We start from the raw sequence: 18266 nt of genomic DNA, 5'->3' as shown, positions 1-18266 counted from the left end.
TTGAAAGCTAATTTGACCCCCACAAAAAATCTGTCCTGAATTCACTGGATTCACTGGGAATTTTAACGTCCAGAAAGATCAAATTTGTCATCCAAGAAATTTCCAAATCTACATCATAAAGCCAGAATCACAGCAATTAAACTGACATCTTACAATCCAGATCATCTATTTACAAAGGCTTTGCTTTCAAGTTGGATGTTAAGAAGGTCATAAAGTTCAGATGTCAGAGATAAAAATAACCAATCTGGTGGCTCTGTCTTCGTGTTTAATACAAGATAAGTTAGGATTATAAAAACCACTTCTAAAATGTACTGTCATGGATTTTTACATTTTAGTGAGTTTGCCATTCCAGCTGAGATTATTTCACTGGTGGTGGCTCATTATATTCCAAAAAACAGTAGAAAGACCAAAAGTTAAACAGAATGTGGAAGAAGTCTCATCAGGGAAACAGGCCAGTTTCCTCTAAATAATTTTTTTTCCAGCAGGCACAACAATAAAACCAGACGTTGGAAGTAATCATAAGCCTTATCCAAACAGAAACCTTATGGATTCCTTCAAATAGCACTGATGAGCGTGTCATGTTCAGTGGTTGCGGGAGATATGGTCTGCTAGCTTGTTCATCATCAGAAACTTCAGTAATTCTCATTAATACACAGGGAAAGTAATCAATGACGGTGAAAACAGATTACCTTCCTCACAACTGCTGCTCTTGTGTATCTGATCAACTGGGCAGTAGAAGCACACCACAAAAACACTGAATCATTTAATAAGAGGGGAGAAACAGATGAAAAAGACTATACATTCTTGTGATTGAGTTAGTAGGACAAAAAACAGTTGGAAAGATGAAAGAAAAGCTTCATTTTCACCCCAGGTCTTTTAGTTTTAAAAGATTTGGTTTTGATATTGTCAACACAGCAGTCAAAGCAAGCTCAGAATCAGGGGAAGGAGCACTGCCAGGTCAGCCAAAGCTCCATGGGAGCTCCCTATGTTATCAACTGTCCCAAGAAACAAACTGCCACATCTCTCCTCCCTAACCATATTCACTTTCTGACCTGCTCTAGGTAGGAAAAGAAATGACAGTGCTGAACTTTCTAACTTTCTTTCTCATGTCAAGGAGGTTTCCATCTTTGGCAGTCTGCAATCTGGGTAAGATGAGCATCAAAACTAAGATATGCACAGTCCATCTACAACATACACTGGGCATTCTAACAGGGACAAGGCAACAACGCCCACGACAAACAGGATCTGTGACCTCTGTGTCTCCCAGCTCAGACAGTGCTTGACACACTTCAGAGTTAAGAAAAGAAAATAGGACTGTTTGATGTGGATAATTTTCTTCGTGTCCATTCCTATTTACACAGCAAGACAGCTTGCATTAGCCATTGACTAGTGCAAACCTGCACAACTGCTTACTCAAACAAACCCCCAAGGTTTCCATACGGACCTCTGCCAAAGGAAAACACAACATTTGGCCACTAGCACCTATGGTGCAACCCAGACAGGTCCATGCAAGGATCTGCTCAGTAGCATACAGCATTACAAGTTGCTATTTTTTAATGTCCTCTGCTGCAGTTACTCTGCTCTATCTAGTTAAATGCCTTGTGTCCAAAAAAGGTCCAAGGAAGATGTTCTACGAGCACTTTGAGTATAAAGTTGTTGTACCAGATCAGCAAATTTGGTCAAAACAAGATGCAAACAGACACTAATCCTTCCCACACCAAAGAACTGTGAGTAGGAAAGGTCCTTTCACTTTCCTCAGAATATGATTACTTGACAAATGCAGATTTTCAGAACATTACTAGGGCATCTACACAACTAGATTTTTAAGTTAATGGTGTCCCTCTCGCAGACAGCAAAAGATATAATTAAAAAAAAAAAAACAACAAAAAACTGGTCAAACAACTGATCTAGTAAAATTGGCTTATAATAAAATACATGAGGTAGGAGGGACGTTGAAGTCAGACAGTTTGGACTTCACACATTCAATTGCTCCCAGGAGCCAAATTCCTTATCAGCTTCATAGCTACAGAACACACCAGGTTTCACCCAACAACATGAAACCTCTAGACATAGAGTCTGCCCAATAGAACTAATAATTTTTTGGTTAAACTTCCCCTTAAGGATTGCCTATGGATAAAAACATGTATAAAATTATGTTCATAGTTACGTGCTGCGATCTCTCATTGCCCAGTTTTGTGGAAGATTGAGCAGAAGAACCTTCCTCATCAAGTTCTAAGAAATACCTAGAGAAATAACTTCAAAACCTGACAAACATATAAAGAGTCTAAGTTTTAGGTAATTATCTATGAGGCTTACCTAAGTCTTCATTTCACCTTTAGTCTTCTCTGCTAGTAAGCCAGACATCTATGGAAAACACACACAAGACTATTCCCCAGAAGTAACAGATTCTTATACCAGTATTTTTGGTTATAGATGACCAAGCTCTAATCGGGAGGTTATCCCACAGGATCAGACTGTGGACTGAAGTCACTGGCAGCCACTCTTTAGGGATCTTACTGAGGTGCATAACCTAAGACCTCCCATGAGTGCTGTTGTAATAACCCTTTTTTTAATAAGCTTTTTAGGCCATAATGCTATAAAGTTGGATTTGTTGGCATCATCTTCTGCCTTTTGCATGCCCAACACAAAACATCTAATAACTTTGTGGCAATTTGCCACATTAGTAACTCAGGGGGACAGAAGCAGCATGACCGGTACCAAGACAGCTGTCCAAGGAAGTTCCGACAGCTTCTGCCCACACAACATCTGAAAGCAGCTCTTTAGTATTAGTACTTTAATTTCCCAAACCCTTAGCAAATGTATCCTGTCCTGTGATTCACTCAGGCCCTTCAATTAATAAATTTTTTTATCATTTTTCAATCAAATATGGATCCCTTGCTATGAGGAAAATAATCTTTTATGTGAGGCAGTCATTGGAATCATCTTAAACACTGCTTTGGGGCAAAGGGGAAGGATTACATCAAATTTAGCTGGACTAAAAATGCCTCTGCTGGAGATTTTATTTTTACATTACGTTGGTGGGTATTCATTAAAGCCACATCAGCTGTTCATCGTGGGAGATTTTGAATACTTTGGTAACATACGAATAAAGTGTCACAGTAATTCAAAGCTCCACGGCTGTTCAATAAGCACCTGTCAGGAAAAAATGTATTGTATCCAGTTCAGTCAGCAGCTACCTAATTGGCTTCATGCATCTTTAAAATGCAACATTGGTTAATTACTTCGTTAAACAAAACTAAATAGGCTGAAATCTCTCTTTTTCTTCTTCCTGTGTAACTGTAGGCACATTTGTAAATCAGACCTGGACCCTCACCTTCTTGCTAACATTTCCACACCTTGTAAGATGTCTGGAGGAATGAAAAGATGTCCTAAAAGTTTGAGGAGGATCCACTGGGTACTGCAGAAGGCAGCCATAGAGCTGTCTTGCAATGGCCAAAGGTGTATCAAGCTTCAACAAAAAGAAAGAGCATCAGATGGATCCTCAGCAAGCAGCACTACACACTCTCCAGTCAGTCACAAAGCAGCCTGAAAAAGCTTCCAAATTTAAAAGTGAGCATCCAGACTATTAACATTACACCTGGGGTCCTTCCAGACTGCAGGACTAATCTGTCACATAATCAGATATAGAGAGTACTGGTCTGCCCACTGAACAAAGATATCACTGATGGGCTCTTGGGCCTTTGCTGTGCTCAGATTTGGCATTCAACATAAATTTTGCTAGTGAATAAAAGGAGTTCAACACAAACATTTATCAAATATTAAGCATGCAATATAGTATAGGTTACAAACCATGCAATCAGTGATTCATTACTAAGTCCATCTCTAGACTTCTGTCAAGACAGAAAGTAAAATTCTCTGAACTGTTTTCTAAATTTCTCTTAGAGAGAAAAAAAGAGATCATGCTAGTAGCCAGTTAGAGCAGGTCTCTTCCAACAGGGGAAAACAAACCATCCAAAGCCATTACTCATTAGTGTCCTTTATTTAAAATATTACTCTTCCTAAAAATACCTTCAGGCACCCATACCTACATGACCTTCACATTCCCATCTTCTATGTCTTTTGGGTGGGTTTTATTAGGCCTGATCATGCAGCTTTTAACAAATCAAAATCTCCAATCTGCTATTTGAGTCATCAATAGGAATATTTTGGTACAATTTCAAAAAATTAATGGACTTCCAAAATAAGTATGACAAGTAACAAACCATAAAACTAATGTTCTTTTCACTTTCCAATTTATTTTGAATGTACACATAATATTATTTTTTATTGTGAGAATAGTAATTTGATTGATTTCCAAAACATTACAGAATAATTCAGGTTGGAGGAGATCTCAGGAGTTCTCTAGTCTTATCTGCTACTCAAAGCTGGTCTACTGAGAGATTAGACCAGATTTTGATACTTTGCAAAGGTAAATCAAGATTATGAGTTCCACTGCCCTGGATTTTCACTGCATATTTTATAGCTGACATCACAAAATACGTGCAGCAATCACATAGCCATGTGATAAGAACATCAGGTTTTTTAGGAAATAAGGTACAGCTTTTAAAACTGCAGTCCTGAAATGAAGATGTGAATATTGTCCTTGAGCAAACACCCCTTTCACATCCAGCTTACAAATTCCATTTGGATACTGGCTATTTTACATTTATTGAAGAATCACTATGGCAAGCAAGAAAACTGGTCATTTCTCAGTCCGCTTCAAACCATTCTCTACCATCTCCTACTAATTTCATGCTAACACATAAATATTTCAGCAACCCTTTTAACCATATTGTTGAGCTGTTTGTACATAAAGCGACTGGCTTCATTCATTCATATTTTCTACAAAGACAGACTATATTGATTGCATAACATCTGTAGATTATATTTGTGCTGTGGGTGTTGGTGTCACTGTCACTGTTTTTACCATATTACATTCTTTCTCTGTATATCAGCCCTTTGTGTATTTTCCTTGCTTGAAAATACCACACTGCTTCAAGCATATTTCATGTTTAAGTTGGAAAGGTACAGGCAAAGGCAAGATGCCGAATTCAAGTAGCAAACTGTGAAGACAATGTTTCTCTAAAAGCTTTTAAATTGCACAAAAGAAGAATATTGCATACATAAAGTGCAGTTGAGGCTGTGTAGCATTCTGTATTGAAGTAAATATGAATTACATAGACAAGAAGTTTCTTGGTAGAATCCCCAAGCTTTGATCTAGTTTTGATCTAGTTACCTGAAGTGTACAGATAATTAATCTGTTTACAAGCTGATGCTTTCAAAGGTTGAGTCAATTTCAGTACTTGACACATGGTGTGCACCTGGTAGACTTGACCTTTTCAAGAAATACAGTACATTCTGGGTAACAACATACCTGATAAGGAAAATTAGTTTATGGATGAATCACGAGAACTGTACATGTGCATGTGCCTTAAACAGATCTGTACAAGCTTCCACATGGAGTAATAAATAAAGGAGAACATAAATTTATATTTTTTTTTCCAAGGAATGCGTACATAAGAAGGGACAAGAAACTGGGAGAAACAAAGGTAGAAATATACAGGATGAATGTCAGAGGGCTCAAGGTAGCTTGGACAAATAAAGGCAGAGGATTCTGCAAGTACAAGAGCACAACTCTTGACAAAACACTTCTCCTGTCCAGGGAAACGAGTTGAAGTCAAGTGGATGAGGTTTTAATGGCAAGTACCTTAAGCACAGAAGAGAAATGAAAAGACCTCAGGAAAAAGATCTTCTCTTACAAAAAACCAAATACTCCCTAGGACACTCCACATCTACTTCATGCACCTCAGTAAGGACAGAGCTCCTGAAGGAGGGAAGAGATTGTGGTATGTGGCACAACAATCCACAAACACCAGAAGTGATAACTAACATGTGAAAGCAGATTTACTCTTACATGCTTCTGAAAAATGAATCTTCAAAGATTGTGCTAAAATTAAAATTTAAAATAATATTTTTTTAAAAAGACAACAGAATAGTTGTTTGTAGGCTTAATTTTTCCAGACAGAAATTCTTGTTATATGAGCGATATAGAGATTGTATATATATATACACACACATATAGTTTTAGATATGCAGAAAAAGGTGTCCAATACCAAAGCTTTAAGTATAAACACTGATTTTTTTGTTACTGTTGTTGGGTTTTTTGTTTGCTTCTTTAACACTCCAGTTAATTGAATGTAAACATATATCATCACAAGAATGACTTTTCTGTCTAATATTCTGCTAGATTATTTAATTTACTTCTGCCTTACAACTATGAGAAAGACAACATGAACTGAGCTTTGTGTTTACTGCATTTACTATTTTTTAACTAATAACTAATTTTTCATAATTTACTTACACAAGCTTCACATAATCTAACAATCTAATAATCTAAAGATCTAATCTTTTCCATCGCATTTCTTTCCTGCAATTATCTTAATATTATTACAGCAATAAAATCCTGTCGAACACTTGTTAACTGCCTAACACTTACACAAACTCAAAGTATTCCACAAATCCCAGCTCATCCTTCACCATTCTTGCAACCTATTCCTACTGTATTCCACCACCAAACCATAGACAATTTTCTGCAATCTCATTTCTACACTTTTGTCCTGTCTGACAGAGTCATTCTGACTCAATACTGTATTTCATCTGCTGAAATCAAAAGACAATAGTCTTTATTATGATGCCATCCAAACTCCTCTTTGAACATTGCAGTACATGCAGCATTTATCATAAAATAGGAGAAGGAATTTAATCCTCATGAATCAGGAAAAAAGCTCAAGCTGAAAAACATAAATGTGATGTGGAGGCTTGACAAAGTTTTCTAAGGCTGAAAAGACTTGGAACATTGTGTTTTGGATAAACTCAAAATGCTACAGATAGTTTCCATTAAACTATCAAAATAGCAATGCAGACATGGATCCAAGTTAAATGTGTAAGTTTAAAACTAAAAGTTAGTGTTCCTTTCAATTCAAATTGCCATTTTTAGTACTGTTAAATAAGAGACGGCTGGAGTTAGCAATATCACCAGAAATATGAATGAGCCAGAGCAGCAGGGGGAAACTGGGTACATCCAGCTTATAAATCTGTAGGGTGACATTTCAGAATGAAAACCACTTTGCACTCCACACACCCTGAGTGTCTGCAAGCTGCTCTTACAGCAGCAGCAGTGGGTGCGAGACATGACAAGTTCCCACTTCACTTGGTTACTCTATACTTCCTGTATTAACCTGGGAGCACTGGACGCAAACCAAAAGGGCCTTTGGTCGGGGAGATGCCACGGACGATGCAGTCGAACAGGAAGCTGATCTGCTCCCCTTCAGTGCAAGAGAGGAAAAAAACACCAGCCCCTGCAAGAAAGCACAACATAAATATGCATGGTTTTCACCTGGAAATACTAGAAATATATTTAGCTGAAGATATTTATAGCATAGCAATCAAAAGAGTTTTAAGTGCAAGCCATGAAAAGAAGTCAACAAGATATTCTCCTGGGAAGAGAAAGAAAAAATTCATGTCAGCACACACACGCACTATACCACAAACATACGTATAAATTCAATAGCTGTCTAATAGTTTATGTTAATTTTATGACATTCAGGCAGTTAGAGCAGTATCCTAGAATCATAGAATGGCTTGGGTGGGAAGGGACCTTAAGGATCATCCAGTCACAATCCCCCCTGAATGTCAAAACAGACACCTTATTCTCAACAGCTGCCTAGGACTTTTATTCTTATGGACACCTAAAATTTTACAGGTCAAACTTCACTATGCAGGAAGTATAAGGGATACTTAAAGTGTCTACAAAAGAATGAACTAAGTTAATTCTACTTTTAGAATTTTTTAAGTTTTAAGCAAGTGAGCTTTTTATACATCAACAAATTAGAATTTGGTTTTATTGCTGGATTATAGTATAAATTTTCCGAGACTAAGTCCTATGTGTCTATAATTAACAGAACGTAACACAACTCCACAGGTTGTCATCAGATCTTTACCCTTTGCTCTATTCTGATATTTGCTTTCCATTCATTAAGAATAGCCCCAAGCGAAATTAGAATGAGAATCACTAAATAAACAAACAAGTTATGAGCTCCACGACACATGGCTGCACGAACAACACAAAAGACTAGAAGGGCTCCACAGAACATTTTATAAATTGTCAGTCCAAATATAAATCACATCGGGAAAAAAAAAATCTTAAAACATCAGACGAAAGACCACCCAAGTAACCAGCAATTTCAGGGAAATAAAACTTCAATACCAGACAAAAAGAGGAATTAAATTAGTATATAGATCTTGAGAAAGAGCTGCCACTCCAGAACCAAGCATACTAGAAAACTCCAATATCAAACCTTAAACCTACAGCAGGGTTTTGTACATTACTTTCCTTGTGACTCAGGCCCCTAATCTAGACACGTTTGGCTTCTGTATGTCTCTAGCCAATTCTGAGTTGCATATGTATTTTTTTCAATTTTACTCGAAGAAGCAGAGCTGATCTTGACCAGAATGATTACATCCCCATTACTTTCCAAACATATACCCTGTCATATCCAACAGCATACTCACATTTCACTTAAGCAATGTATACACTTTTGACAACTTGACAAAGGGATGTGGGATTCAAACAAAAAGGATAAAAAAAAAAGGAACCACAAACCACAATACCTATTTGAGTAAATTAGGTATAACCAGCAAGCTGTAAACTAACCTCTCTAGGAAAAACATATTCTGGTCCGTACACTTTTGTCATTCTCGATTTATGTCACATCTAGGTCTCTGCCAGTTCTGCTTAAATCTATTCAAGACAACGCTGTTAGAGGCATTTCATAACTTGATTTGTCACTCTACCACATTTGCATCTCTTCAGATCTTACCTATCAAGAATTCTTCAGCCAAAGAAACATGAACACAGCCTGGCTTCAGGATCAGAGGCCATCTAGGAGACTACAACACTAATCACACAGCCTGACAGATATGAAGTTTTCTGCTGCTGACTTGTAGTCTTGCCCTATTTCCCCTCTCCAGGAGATGCCAAAGTCAGAGAACATTGTATTAGGATAAAAAAATTCCGAGTGCAATGTATTCGGGAATTATTTGAAATTCAGCTTTTTCTTTGAGCTGACTTTTCCTCCCTGAACAGAGTACAGAGAATCTACAGGAACACGACCTTTGCATTCCATGCATCATAAGCAAGTAGGATATAGACACAACATAGCAGAGGACATTCAGGTCTCAAGTACAATGATATACTACATGGGCTGATAATTCAGCAGAATTCTACACCTCCCTGTTGCTACTCAGGTCTCAAAAAAAGATTTCTCAAATATTTCTGGACATAAAGAGTACATCTGGACCGCTTTGTTCTTTTATAACCTTTTTCAAGAGTTACTTAAACTCCTAAGAGGCTTTACAAACCTTTGACTTTAATGGAAACAAAGAAAGTAAATGTGTGTGTGTGAGCTGGCTGCTTAACTCAAAGGATTTTTTCTGCAAATAACTGTCAGTAATTTGGAAATCCCAAAACCAAATGACCTTTATATAACCAGTGCAAAGAGTGTATGTCCATGTGCATGTGGATACAAATTCAACATAAAAATACAATAATTTTTTATAGAGTCTATTATTCATATAAGCACCTTAATTGCTGACTGACTCTCACAGGAAACTTTTATTTCTAGTTTTGCAAGGGAAGGAAGAAGTCTGAGGATCCTTGCAAAAAACATCAAGTGAGATGAATGAGTAGGTAGGGCTTAACTAAAGCAAACATAAAAGCAAATTATTACACTTCTTTTCTACTTTCTTGAGACAACTGAGAAATTCACTACTGGAAATTGCATACCTCAGTCATGTGTTGGAACAGTTTTGGTGCACAGGCATTTAGAAGTCAAAGAATGTGTGGTATGCATCACTGTAATATCATGCAGCTGTTCACCAGACTGAAAGGCTCACTCAGCTCTCTCCATGGGCTGTGAGACTTGGTGGAAAGCAGCCTCCAACCACTTGCACAAGACTGAAACACTCAGCCAGTCTTCGGTGGCAGTCAGCAGTAAAGCATTGTACAATCTCTCAAACATTCAGGACAAGCTGCCGATTTCATACATCTTCTAAGTACTTCTTAATCTTGCCAATGTTGATTTTAACATTGTTAAAATTGTTTAGCAAACAATTTAGCATTGTTAAATTTTGTCTAGCACGCCTATGGGCAAACATACTTTCAACATGGACAGTAGCCAAAAGTTACTTCTATCTCTGTGGTGTGTGTGAAAGCAGGGAGGAAGAGTCAGTTCTTCCCCATTAATTACTACTCCTAAAGGGTGCCAGACAATCCTAGAGCCTGAAGCCTTTTAGCTGCTGGACAGGTAGGAACTGCAGCAGCTCATTCCATGGCAATCAGCATGTGCATCCCAAGCCTGGCCTTGAGCAGCTCCATTCAGAAGATATATCCCACTGCTCTTCTCTCTGGGAAAAATGACAAGGACTATTCCTATTATTGCCAAATAAGATATGGACATGACAACTAAAAATAGACAAATAGATAAATGTTGGTTATCTGCAGTAGGCCTAAGTAGGAGACAGCACAGAATATCTGCATATAAACAGAAGTTTTAATCTATGCAACCCAGAATTTTTCAAAAAAGTCCAGGTCTTTCCCCAGTTCAAGCACCCCTACTACTTCTAAATTTTAAATAAATGAAGGAGAAGAAACAAGAAAGGAAAGAAGGAAGGAAGTACCAAAATCTATCAAAACACCAAAACTATCACAGAAATACTCCTGCTTATCCTATAATTAGCATTTATTCTTTCAAAGGGCACTAAGGGTCCTACAAGTTCCTTTCTCCAAGGAGATGCTGAAAATACGAGGCAGCTTTAAACCAGGCTCTGGAAGCTAATCCTTGAATATTGGTGAGCCTGAATTCTCATGGTGTTAATGTGCCCTTTTATTACCCTTCTTGAATTTTTTCACACTGACCTCCAAGTGAAGATTCTCCTGGCAACTGGTCATCTTAACTGGTGCACATTAATTGAGCTGGGAACTTGGGAAAGTGAGAGGCTCCTTTTTTCCAGCCTGTTCCTCCATGTAAACCTCTCAACTGACTGCTAGGACAAAGCACCTGCTTGTTTGAAAACTGTGTGTGACTAAGCTTCAGCTACAGAGACAACAAAATTTTTGACCAGGAAATAACTTATTTGCAGCTTTCAGAAGTAGAAGAAATTATTTTTTTTAATCTCTAGTGGTACAATGATGATGTTAAGAGCAAGAGGAGTTCAGAATGTAAATGCTCTTCTTCCTATTTATGAATAAACTTGTGTGAACCATCTTGAAAATGCACCATTTAAATTAGATGGTTTCCCTCTTCCTGGATTGAGCACCAAAGCCTTTGGAGTTGAATTAAACCTGTACTAACCAACAGAACATAATGAAGTATTTCATATTTATAAAAACTTTCATGAGGAAGCAAGAAACAGAAAGCTAAAACAAATTCATATCCTTTTAGACCTCAGTTCTACCACAGATATACCCAAAAAAGCTCTGCTTCAGTATGAGGCTTCATGTGTTTTATTATGGAGAGGAGAGGCAACGAACCACAAAATTATTAGTTCCTTTTAATTAGGTATTTATTACAGTGATATTTAAACCTTAAATTCACTAATCCTCTGCATTCAGAGCTTCACAGGATGAATGTGAGCAAAGATACAGTTTAACCTGTAGGAAAGTAACGTTAATAACAGAGTCTGCATAATATTATACTACACTTACATGACAAGGTAATGGATAGTGCTTTTGTCTTGGAATTAAACAACTTCTGTAATAACATATCAATTTTTTTCCTGAGCACTACTTGTTTACCTCAAGAATTGCAGAGGACTGAGGTAAAAGATATCTGGAGAAAGATGGTCTTTCTCTTTACCAACACACTTCTGTAACGAATAACCAGAACTGTATTTTTCTTTAGGTTCTATTTTCAAAAAGCCATTTCTTATAGTGGCAATATTAAATCAAGTGTTTAGACTAAACACATATTTAAATGTTGTTATGCCTGCGGATATGTTTGACTGCTTAGTTAAGGGCAACAACTCCTTTAACGAGATCAGCTTGAACTCGTAAAGAGTTTCCAACTGTGGCAGGCTGTTTTGTACCAAATTGACTATGCTGTTCTCTTTGAATGCACACATGCAGGGGAAAGGCAAAAATACCCTTTCATGGCAACTAAAAGGTCTCAGCTACCAACAGACACATTTCTTAAGAAAGATCCACAAGGTAGTGGGACCTTTTCCAAAGCACTTTTCTAATTCTGTTCACTTGTAACCTTACAAAAATAATAATTTCATATTTTTAAAAGCATGCACACTGGATAGCTACTGATAACCTCCTGTTTCTTACCAGAAACTAGTGTAAGTTTAAGGGACGGAAAAAACCACAAAAACCACCACAGATAATTCAGGTTCCATCATCCAAACCTTCTCATTTCACAGAATCATTGAGGCTGGAAAAGATCCTGACATAACTGAGTCCAGCCTTTGACTGGACACCACCATGTCAACTAAGTGCCATGTCCAGTCATTTCTTAAACACCTTCAGGGATGCTGATTTCACCACCTCTCCAGGCATCTCATTTCAATGTTTGACAACCCTTCCAGTGTAGAAATTCCACTCAAATCCCATCCTCAGTCTCCTCTGGCACAGCTTGAGGACACTTCCTCTCATCATGTCTCCTGTTTCCTGGGAGAAGAGACCAATCCCCACCTGGCCACACCCTCCTGTCAGGTCAGAAAGAGGTCAGGAACTTGGGTTTCCACTCCATAGAAGTATAGCAACCAGAATTCACAAGCAGAGCAACAGTATGCAAGTCCCAGGAAGACAATATTTGGATTTGGATCAACTCTGAAATCTTCTAATTTTTCAGTTTATTGAAGAAAGTATGCAAGTCAATCAACTTCACATCCAAACTGGCAATCTGCATATCCACCTGTGCTCACAGATCATCAATTCAGCATGGCTTCAAACTCTGCTTATTAAATTAAAACCTTATTAAGATAAATCTAATGATATGTTACTGTACCTGTGCATTAATTATCTTTTTCAGATCTTGCACACATTTTGTCTGAAGTGAGAATTTGAGAAGTTCTAATTTGGCCATTGAAACAAGAGCTTTATCTCCATATAAAGATGTACCTTAGCTACTAGGCTATAGAAACTAGCTTCAGCTTGTTTGCTTTCATTTTGACCCCATAAATGACATGGCTCCACCCTGTAGTTACAAAGCTGCTAATAGCGAAGGGGCCAGAGAGTTGTTCTAACTTTTAGGAGCAAAAAGTCCTCTATGGGATTTAGAAATTAGCATTTACACATTGATGCTGCCTGTAACCTCAAAACTCCATATCACTTTCCCCTCACCAAATGACAAAATAATTAATCACAATTTAATAACCTGAACATTAAGCTATTTTACCTTATCTCCTGCATAACACAAGCCATAAAACTCCATTACCTTATTTTTGCTCTGTGTTCAATAGCATCTTTTGACTAAACGTCTTCTGGAGAGCCACAGGGCAATTTTCAGCCAGGACTGCACACAGTCACATTTCTCCCGAACACCAGGGTTGAAGCCTGCAGAAACCTACTCAGAACAGACCCTCTGAAAAGAGGCTGCCTGTCTGACAAAGTAGCACAGCTGGTTCTGCAGTCTCCACTTGGAATGAGAGCGCATTTACATTTCTGCAAAAGGCATCAAGCAGTGTTTAGAAGAGAGGTTCCATTTGTACTTACAGAAGCCGCACCTGGTTCCCCCTTCAAAGATGAATCCGTTTGGGACAGCTCCATAGCGACGCAGATCTGAGAGTTTCCACTGCCCCATGACACTGGGAGGAAGGTCCTTCACAAGGACAAGGATGTCATTGCAGAAATGCAGGGTAGCAGGCCCACTCTCTAGTTTTGTGCCAGGGGCTACAAAGACTTGAAATCTATGAACTACCAAAAAGGAAAAAAAATTACTACAGAATATACAAGTGTTGTGTAAGTCATTCTGTTAAGCTGCGGTACTTGGACCAAACCCTGCCCACACCATGAGACTCTGGCATAAAGATCTATGTGGAGCCCAGACAGTCACATGTAAGTGGCTGTAAGACCATTACTCCCTATTATGCCTGTTTAGGATTGGAAAAATTCACCATATCTTAGCCTAACGCTACAAATTATTAAAATTGCAATGCTACATTAATTTATCCTAAATTTCCAGGCTAATCCCTATCTCTGACTCGTCAATTATCCAGCCCAGACTTCACTTACCTCTTCCATCCTTGCATCATTACATGCTTTCCGTCTCCTCCTCTAACCTGTGTCTCTCCCACATCCATGCACAAAAATAAAATGGTGCTCAAGGAGCCCCAAAGCCAAGGCTCAAAGAACTAAACAAATCTCTCTATCACTGACTCATCTGCAACCTTTAATAAACTGCTTCACTTCCTCCCTAGCAGTAAAATGAGGAAAATTACATTATTCTGCCTTTGCAATTCTTTCATGATTTGGTGACGGTAGATGCCGAGACATTTAAAATTACTAGGAAACTATGTGATTTATAAGTAACAAAAACTTTTGGATGTCAGTTAATTTTTCATATTTCACATCCTGAATTTTAAAAGGGTGGAGAAATAAAAAGAAACACCTATCTCATTCAAGTTTACAAAATCGAGGTTCAAATCTTAATTCCAGTATCATCTGTATTGCAGTATCCTTACCTAAAGTAGTTATTCTAGGCTGGTCTCCCATTTCCTCTTCCAGGGCTATTGCATTCTGAATAATAAATTATTGGGATCACTTCAAGGGCTCAGATCTCAGTGTTTCAAAGGGAACAATTTAAGTGAGCAAGCATATAATTCTCAAACAATTGTTTTGAACTCCACTACAGTTCTAGTTTCTTTCATATTGTGATTAGACACAAAAAAAACCCCTCAAACCCAACAAACAAAATAAAAACAAAAAACCCACAACAGATTTTAAAAAAACAAACACTTGTCTTGGTAGAGAGAAGCATCAAGACTCTTAAAGTTCCAGGAGGAGGTTTTTGGTGGTGTTTATCAAGAAGTACATAAATTTAGCTTTTGGTTATGTGTCAAAGATTACAAAAACAGCTCCCTGACTACGAAATCTACAGGGTAACTCCAGGTACTCTCAGTTCTTACATCCACTCTTCCCCATTTCTTGTCCATGCTTCCTCAAGCATCACAAATTTCATCTGGGTCTGAGTCCTGCTTCTCATCTAACTGCTTGCTGTATTCTTAGTCACGATCTGAGCTGTAAGCCAACTCCTCATCTATGACATGCATTTGCTAAGTTCCCTAAGGCTCCAGCAGAATTAGCCACAAAGTCATCTGAGTGAAATGTGCAAGGAGACAGAGATAGATCTAACTAACCACAGCTCTGCTTACAGCTCTGCCAGTAGCACTGCTAGGGAGCAAATCAATAGTCACACCACGTCCCCTTTTGGGCACGCGGTTGTTACGCAACCTGCTTAAACATCAGCTGTGAAAAAAGCAGCAAAACCATCGTGATCAATAACGCTCAGAAAAGAATATTTAATGTTATTTGCACTCCTCTGCTCAGTTAACTCTGCCCAGTATTTTCCTGGCAATTAAACCATGGGAGAAGCAGCATCAGGATTCTTTCTGCTTCATAATCGAGGAATGAAGCCCACTCTTCACACAATCAGTTGCAAGTTACAACAGCTGCTGAAAACAAAGAGCTCCAGCCCAAATTGTAGACCACTGTCAAAACACAGCCTACCCAAATTTGAACAAAGCCAAAGTAAAAGGAAAAGCATATTTGAAAATGAAGCTTTTTCCATACATGGTTTTCTTGGTAAATTGGAATTTTTTTCAAAACTCTCCCCATTGACTTCTCCTACTCTATTAAAAAAAATAAAAAATCATTGTGAAGACACAGAGCTGAGTATATCCCCAATATAGAATAAAAGGTACTACTAAAATCCATCATTTTCTTCAGCCCATCTTTTCACAGTTATGCACTGACCTGCAATATGCTAACTTCTCAAAATGAGCTGTGAGCCCAAGCACATTCCAGGAATCACATCTACCTCATCTGCTAAAAACTGAGAGAAAACACTGGGAACTCCAGTGTGAACACCTCCATTCTGTGGTCCTCATTCAAGAACAGTGTCAGCTCCTTTCACTTTTTTTTTTTTGCTTCCCAGACTCTGAGGTCATCTCTCCCTAGCCTATTTTTATCATCCAGCCACCTTATTTTCAAGGCACACAAAGGCACCCTTACTACACTTCAAGAAAAAACACCAGTCACCATCCTCTCTTCATCTACATCTTCTCTTTTTTCTATTTCTGTCTACTCAAACTAGACTCACTTTGACTTCATTCTCCTAATTGAACATGCACTGAAAGATAAAATTCTGAAAAAAATTTCAATGCTTTGGTTTATTCTCCTGCCCTGAAGCTTTTTTACAATTAACTTTATATAAATTGTTGCCAGTTCAACCAATTACACTTGTTTTCTTACTTCTGCATTTCTTCACTTCCACACACACAATCTCTCCCACTTCAGCTTTACTCCATGGCTGCACATGTCATAATCCAGTAGGCTTTATTCCTACCTCATTCACAGTTTTCCTTGAAAAAAACTCTGCTGCTTTTGCATGTCCTCCAATCCCAACCATAACCCTCACACCCAGACTGAGATTACTCCAACACTACATCAGTGCAGGATCATAAAAAACAGACCTACTCTGTCATATTCAAATACTCCTTCAGCTTTTAGGACAAGTCTATGATATATATAGATCCCAAACCTAGTAAAAAAAAAAAAAAAAAACAAACAAAAAAAAAAACTAGCACTGGAAGACTATAGAACTGTATCACCAAAGGGCTCCAACCACTCCAGCTACTCAAGCTTGCATTGTTCAGTAACCCCTCTAACCTTTCCTGTTACGCAAGGCTTCATATTTGATAGCCCTGAGAGGTACAGCCACACATCTCACTTCTGCTAGTTCTACATATTTTTACTGTAAAATTCCCAGGCCGTCTCTCTACATATGCACTGCAAAGGAACGAGCCCACAAACCCAACAGATGGCAGAGCATATGTAACAAATGATAAAGATCGCTAATGTGTGTCTCCCACACACCTACCCTCCTTCCCTCGTTATGACTAAACAAACATAAGACAGATACTATGGATTACCAACATTATCACTCTTTGTTCACCACGGTACATTTTAGAGCTGCTAACCAAGTAAATAAAATAGGAGGATGGAGAAAGGTGAAGTTAGCTGGAAAGAATGTGTCTGATGACACTCCTTATTGCAAAAAGTCTCTTTCTGCAATGGCACAGTAGCAGCAATGAGAATTTTCAATGCAACACCCAGTAGGCAGCTTAGCAAATTGGGCATGAACTGGCAAAGTTCTACTCAGGAATTATCTCTTAATTCAGGCTCCCTCTGAGTCCTTTTGCCAGGATCCCTGAGTCAGTTGTAGGACCAGAAGTAGAAGTTTGATCACTTTGTTTCAGAGCTGCACACGATCAGTGTCAAAATCAAAAGCCCAAGTTAAGAGGTGTCATAGTTATCCACCAGTACTGGGTGGTACTGTAGTCGAAACCTATCGTAAGGGATACCTGCTTTAACATCTCAAGGGGAGAACAGTATCTCCACTCTCAAATGAGTGACAATCTTGTCCTGAACTGCAAATGTTCTATTTGCATTTTTGCTTCACTTTTCTTTGTTTTTTTTTACTCTGTGGGGGGAAAAAATGTTAAAAAAAAAACCAAACAATGTGAGAAGAGAAAGGTTACCTTCCCCCAAACTGTAGCGTATTCGTACATCCCAGGCATACATTGTTTCCTTGTTCTCAAATCCCAGCATCACAACTTGGGAGAGACAGATGATTGCAAGGGTGTGATTCAGGCCCTCATAGGAGAGCCCAGGATCCAAGCCACAGATGTCTTCTAAGGTCATGCTGCTCCTCTCCTTATGCCCTTTTGCTCGTTCAGATTTATCCTTGTACACCAGCATGAGCAAACAGTCTAAAAGGAGCAAAACTGTCAGAGATGATGATGCAGAGCACAGACCATAACAAATTTCTCAGCACTCTGCTGCAATACAAAGCAGCTTTAGACAACTGCAGGATCAGCTCGATCAAGTCAATGTAAAACTCCACTTCTTTTCCCAGCCCACCCCCAGGTAGTTTGTAGTCCTTGTTTTCAGGAAACAAACACTGAAGGCATGTTTCAAGGGTAAT

General features: G+C 38.4%; 1 protein-coding gene across 3 annotated transcripts in view; it reads right to left on the bottom strand.

Moving 5' to 3' along the window:
* The window catches only part of DOK7 (docking protein 7), a 58758-nt gene that overhangs the window by 38305 nt on the left and 2187 nt on the right, over nucleotides 1-18266 (bottom strand). For 2 of the 3 annotated variants that reach the window (XM_014263146.2, XM_005517873.3), the window contains 3 exons: nucleotides 17821-18051; nucleotides 13775-13975; nucleotides 7239-7358 (listed from right to left, as the gene is read on the bottom strand). In XM_014263146.2, coding sequence (XP_014118621.1) covers nucleotides 7239-7358; nucleotides 13775-13975; nucleotides 17821-18051 — 552 coding nt within the window. Of the gene's footprint in view, nucleotides 1-7238; nucleotides 7359-13774; nucleotides 13976-14742; nucleotides 14778-17820; nucleotides 18052-18266 lie in introns of those variants that run through there. The other variant, XM_088056859.1, reaches the window with a different exon arrangement.

This window comes from Pseudopodoces humilis, chromosome 6, assembly GCF_049639895.1.
Source record: "Pseudopodoces humilis isolate 2021_Gansu_Grassland_sample_001 chromosome 6, ASM4963989v1, whole genome shotgun sequence".
Lineage (NCBI taxonomy): Eukaryota > Metazoa > Chordata > Aves > Passeriformes > Paridae > Pseudopodoces > Pseudopodoces humilis.
The sequence above is the reverse complement of the archived record's forward strand: the minus strand, read 5'-3'. Positions and strand labels throughout refer to the sequence as shown.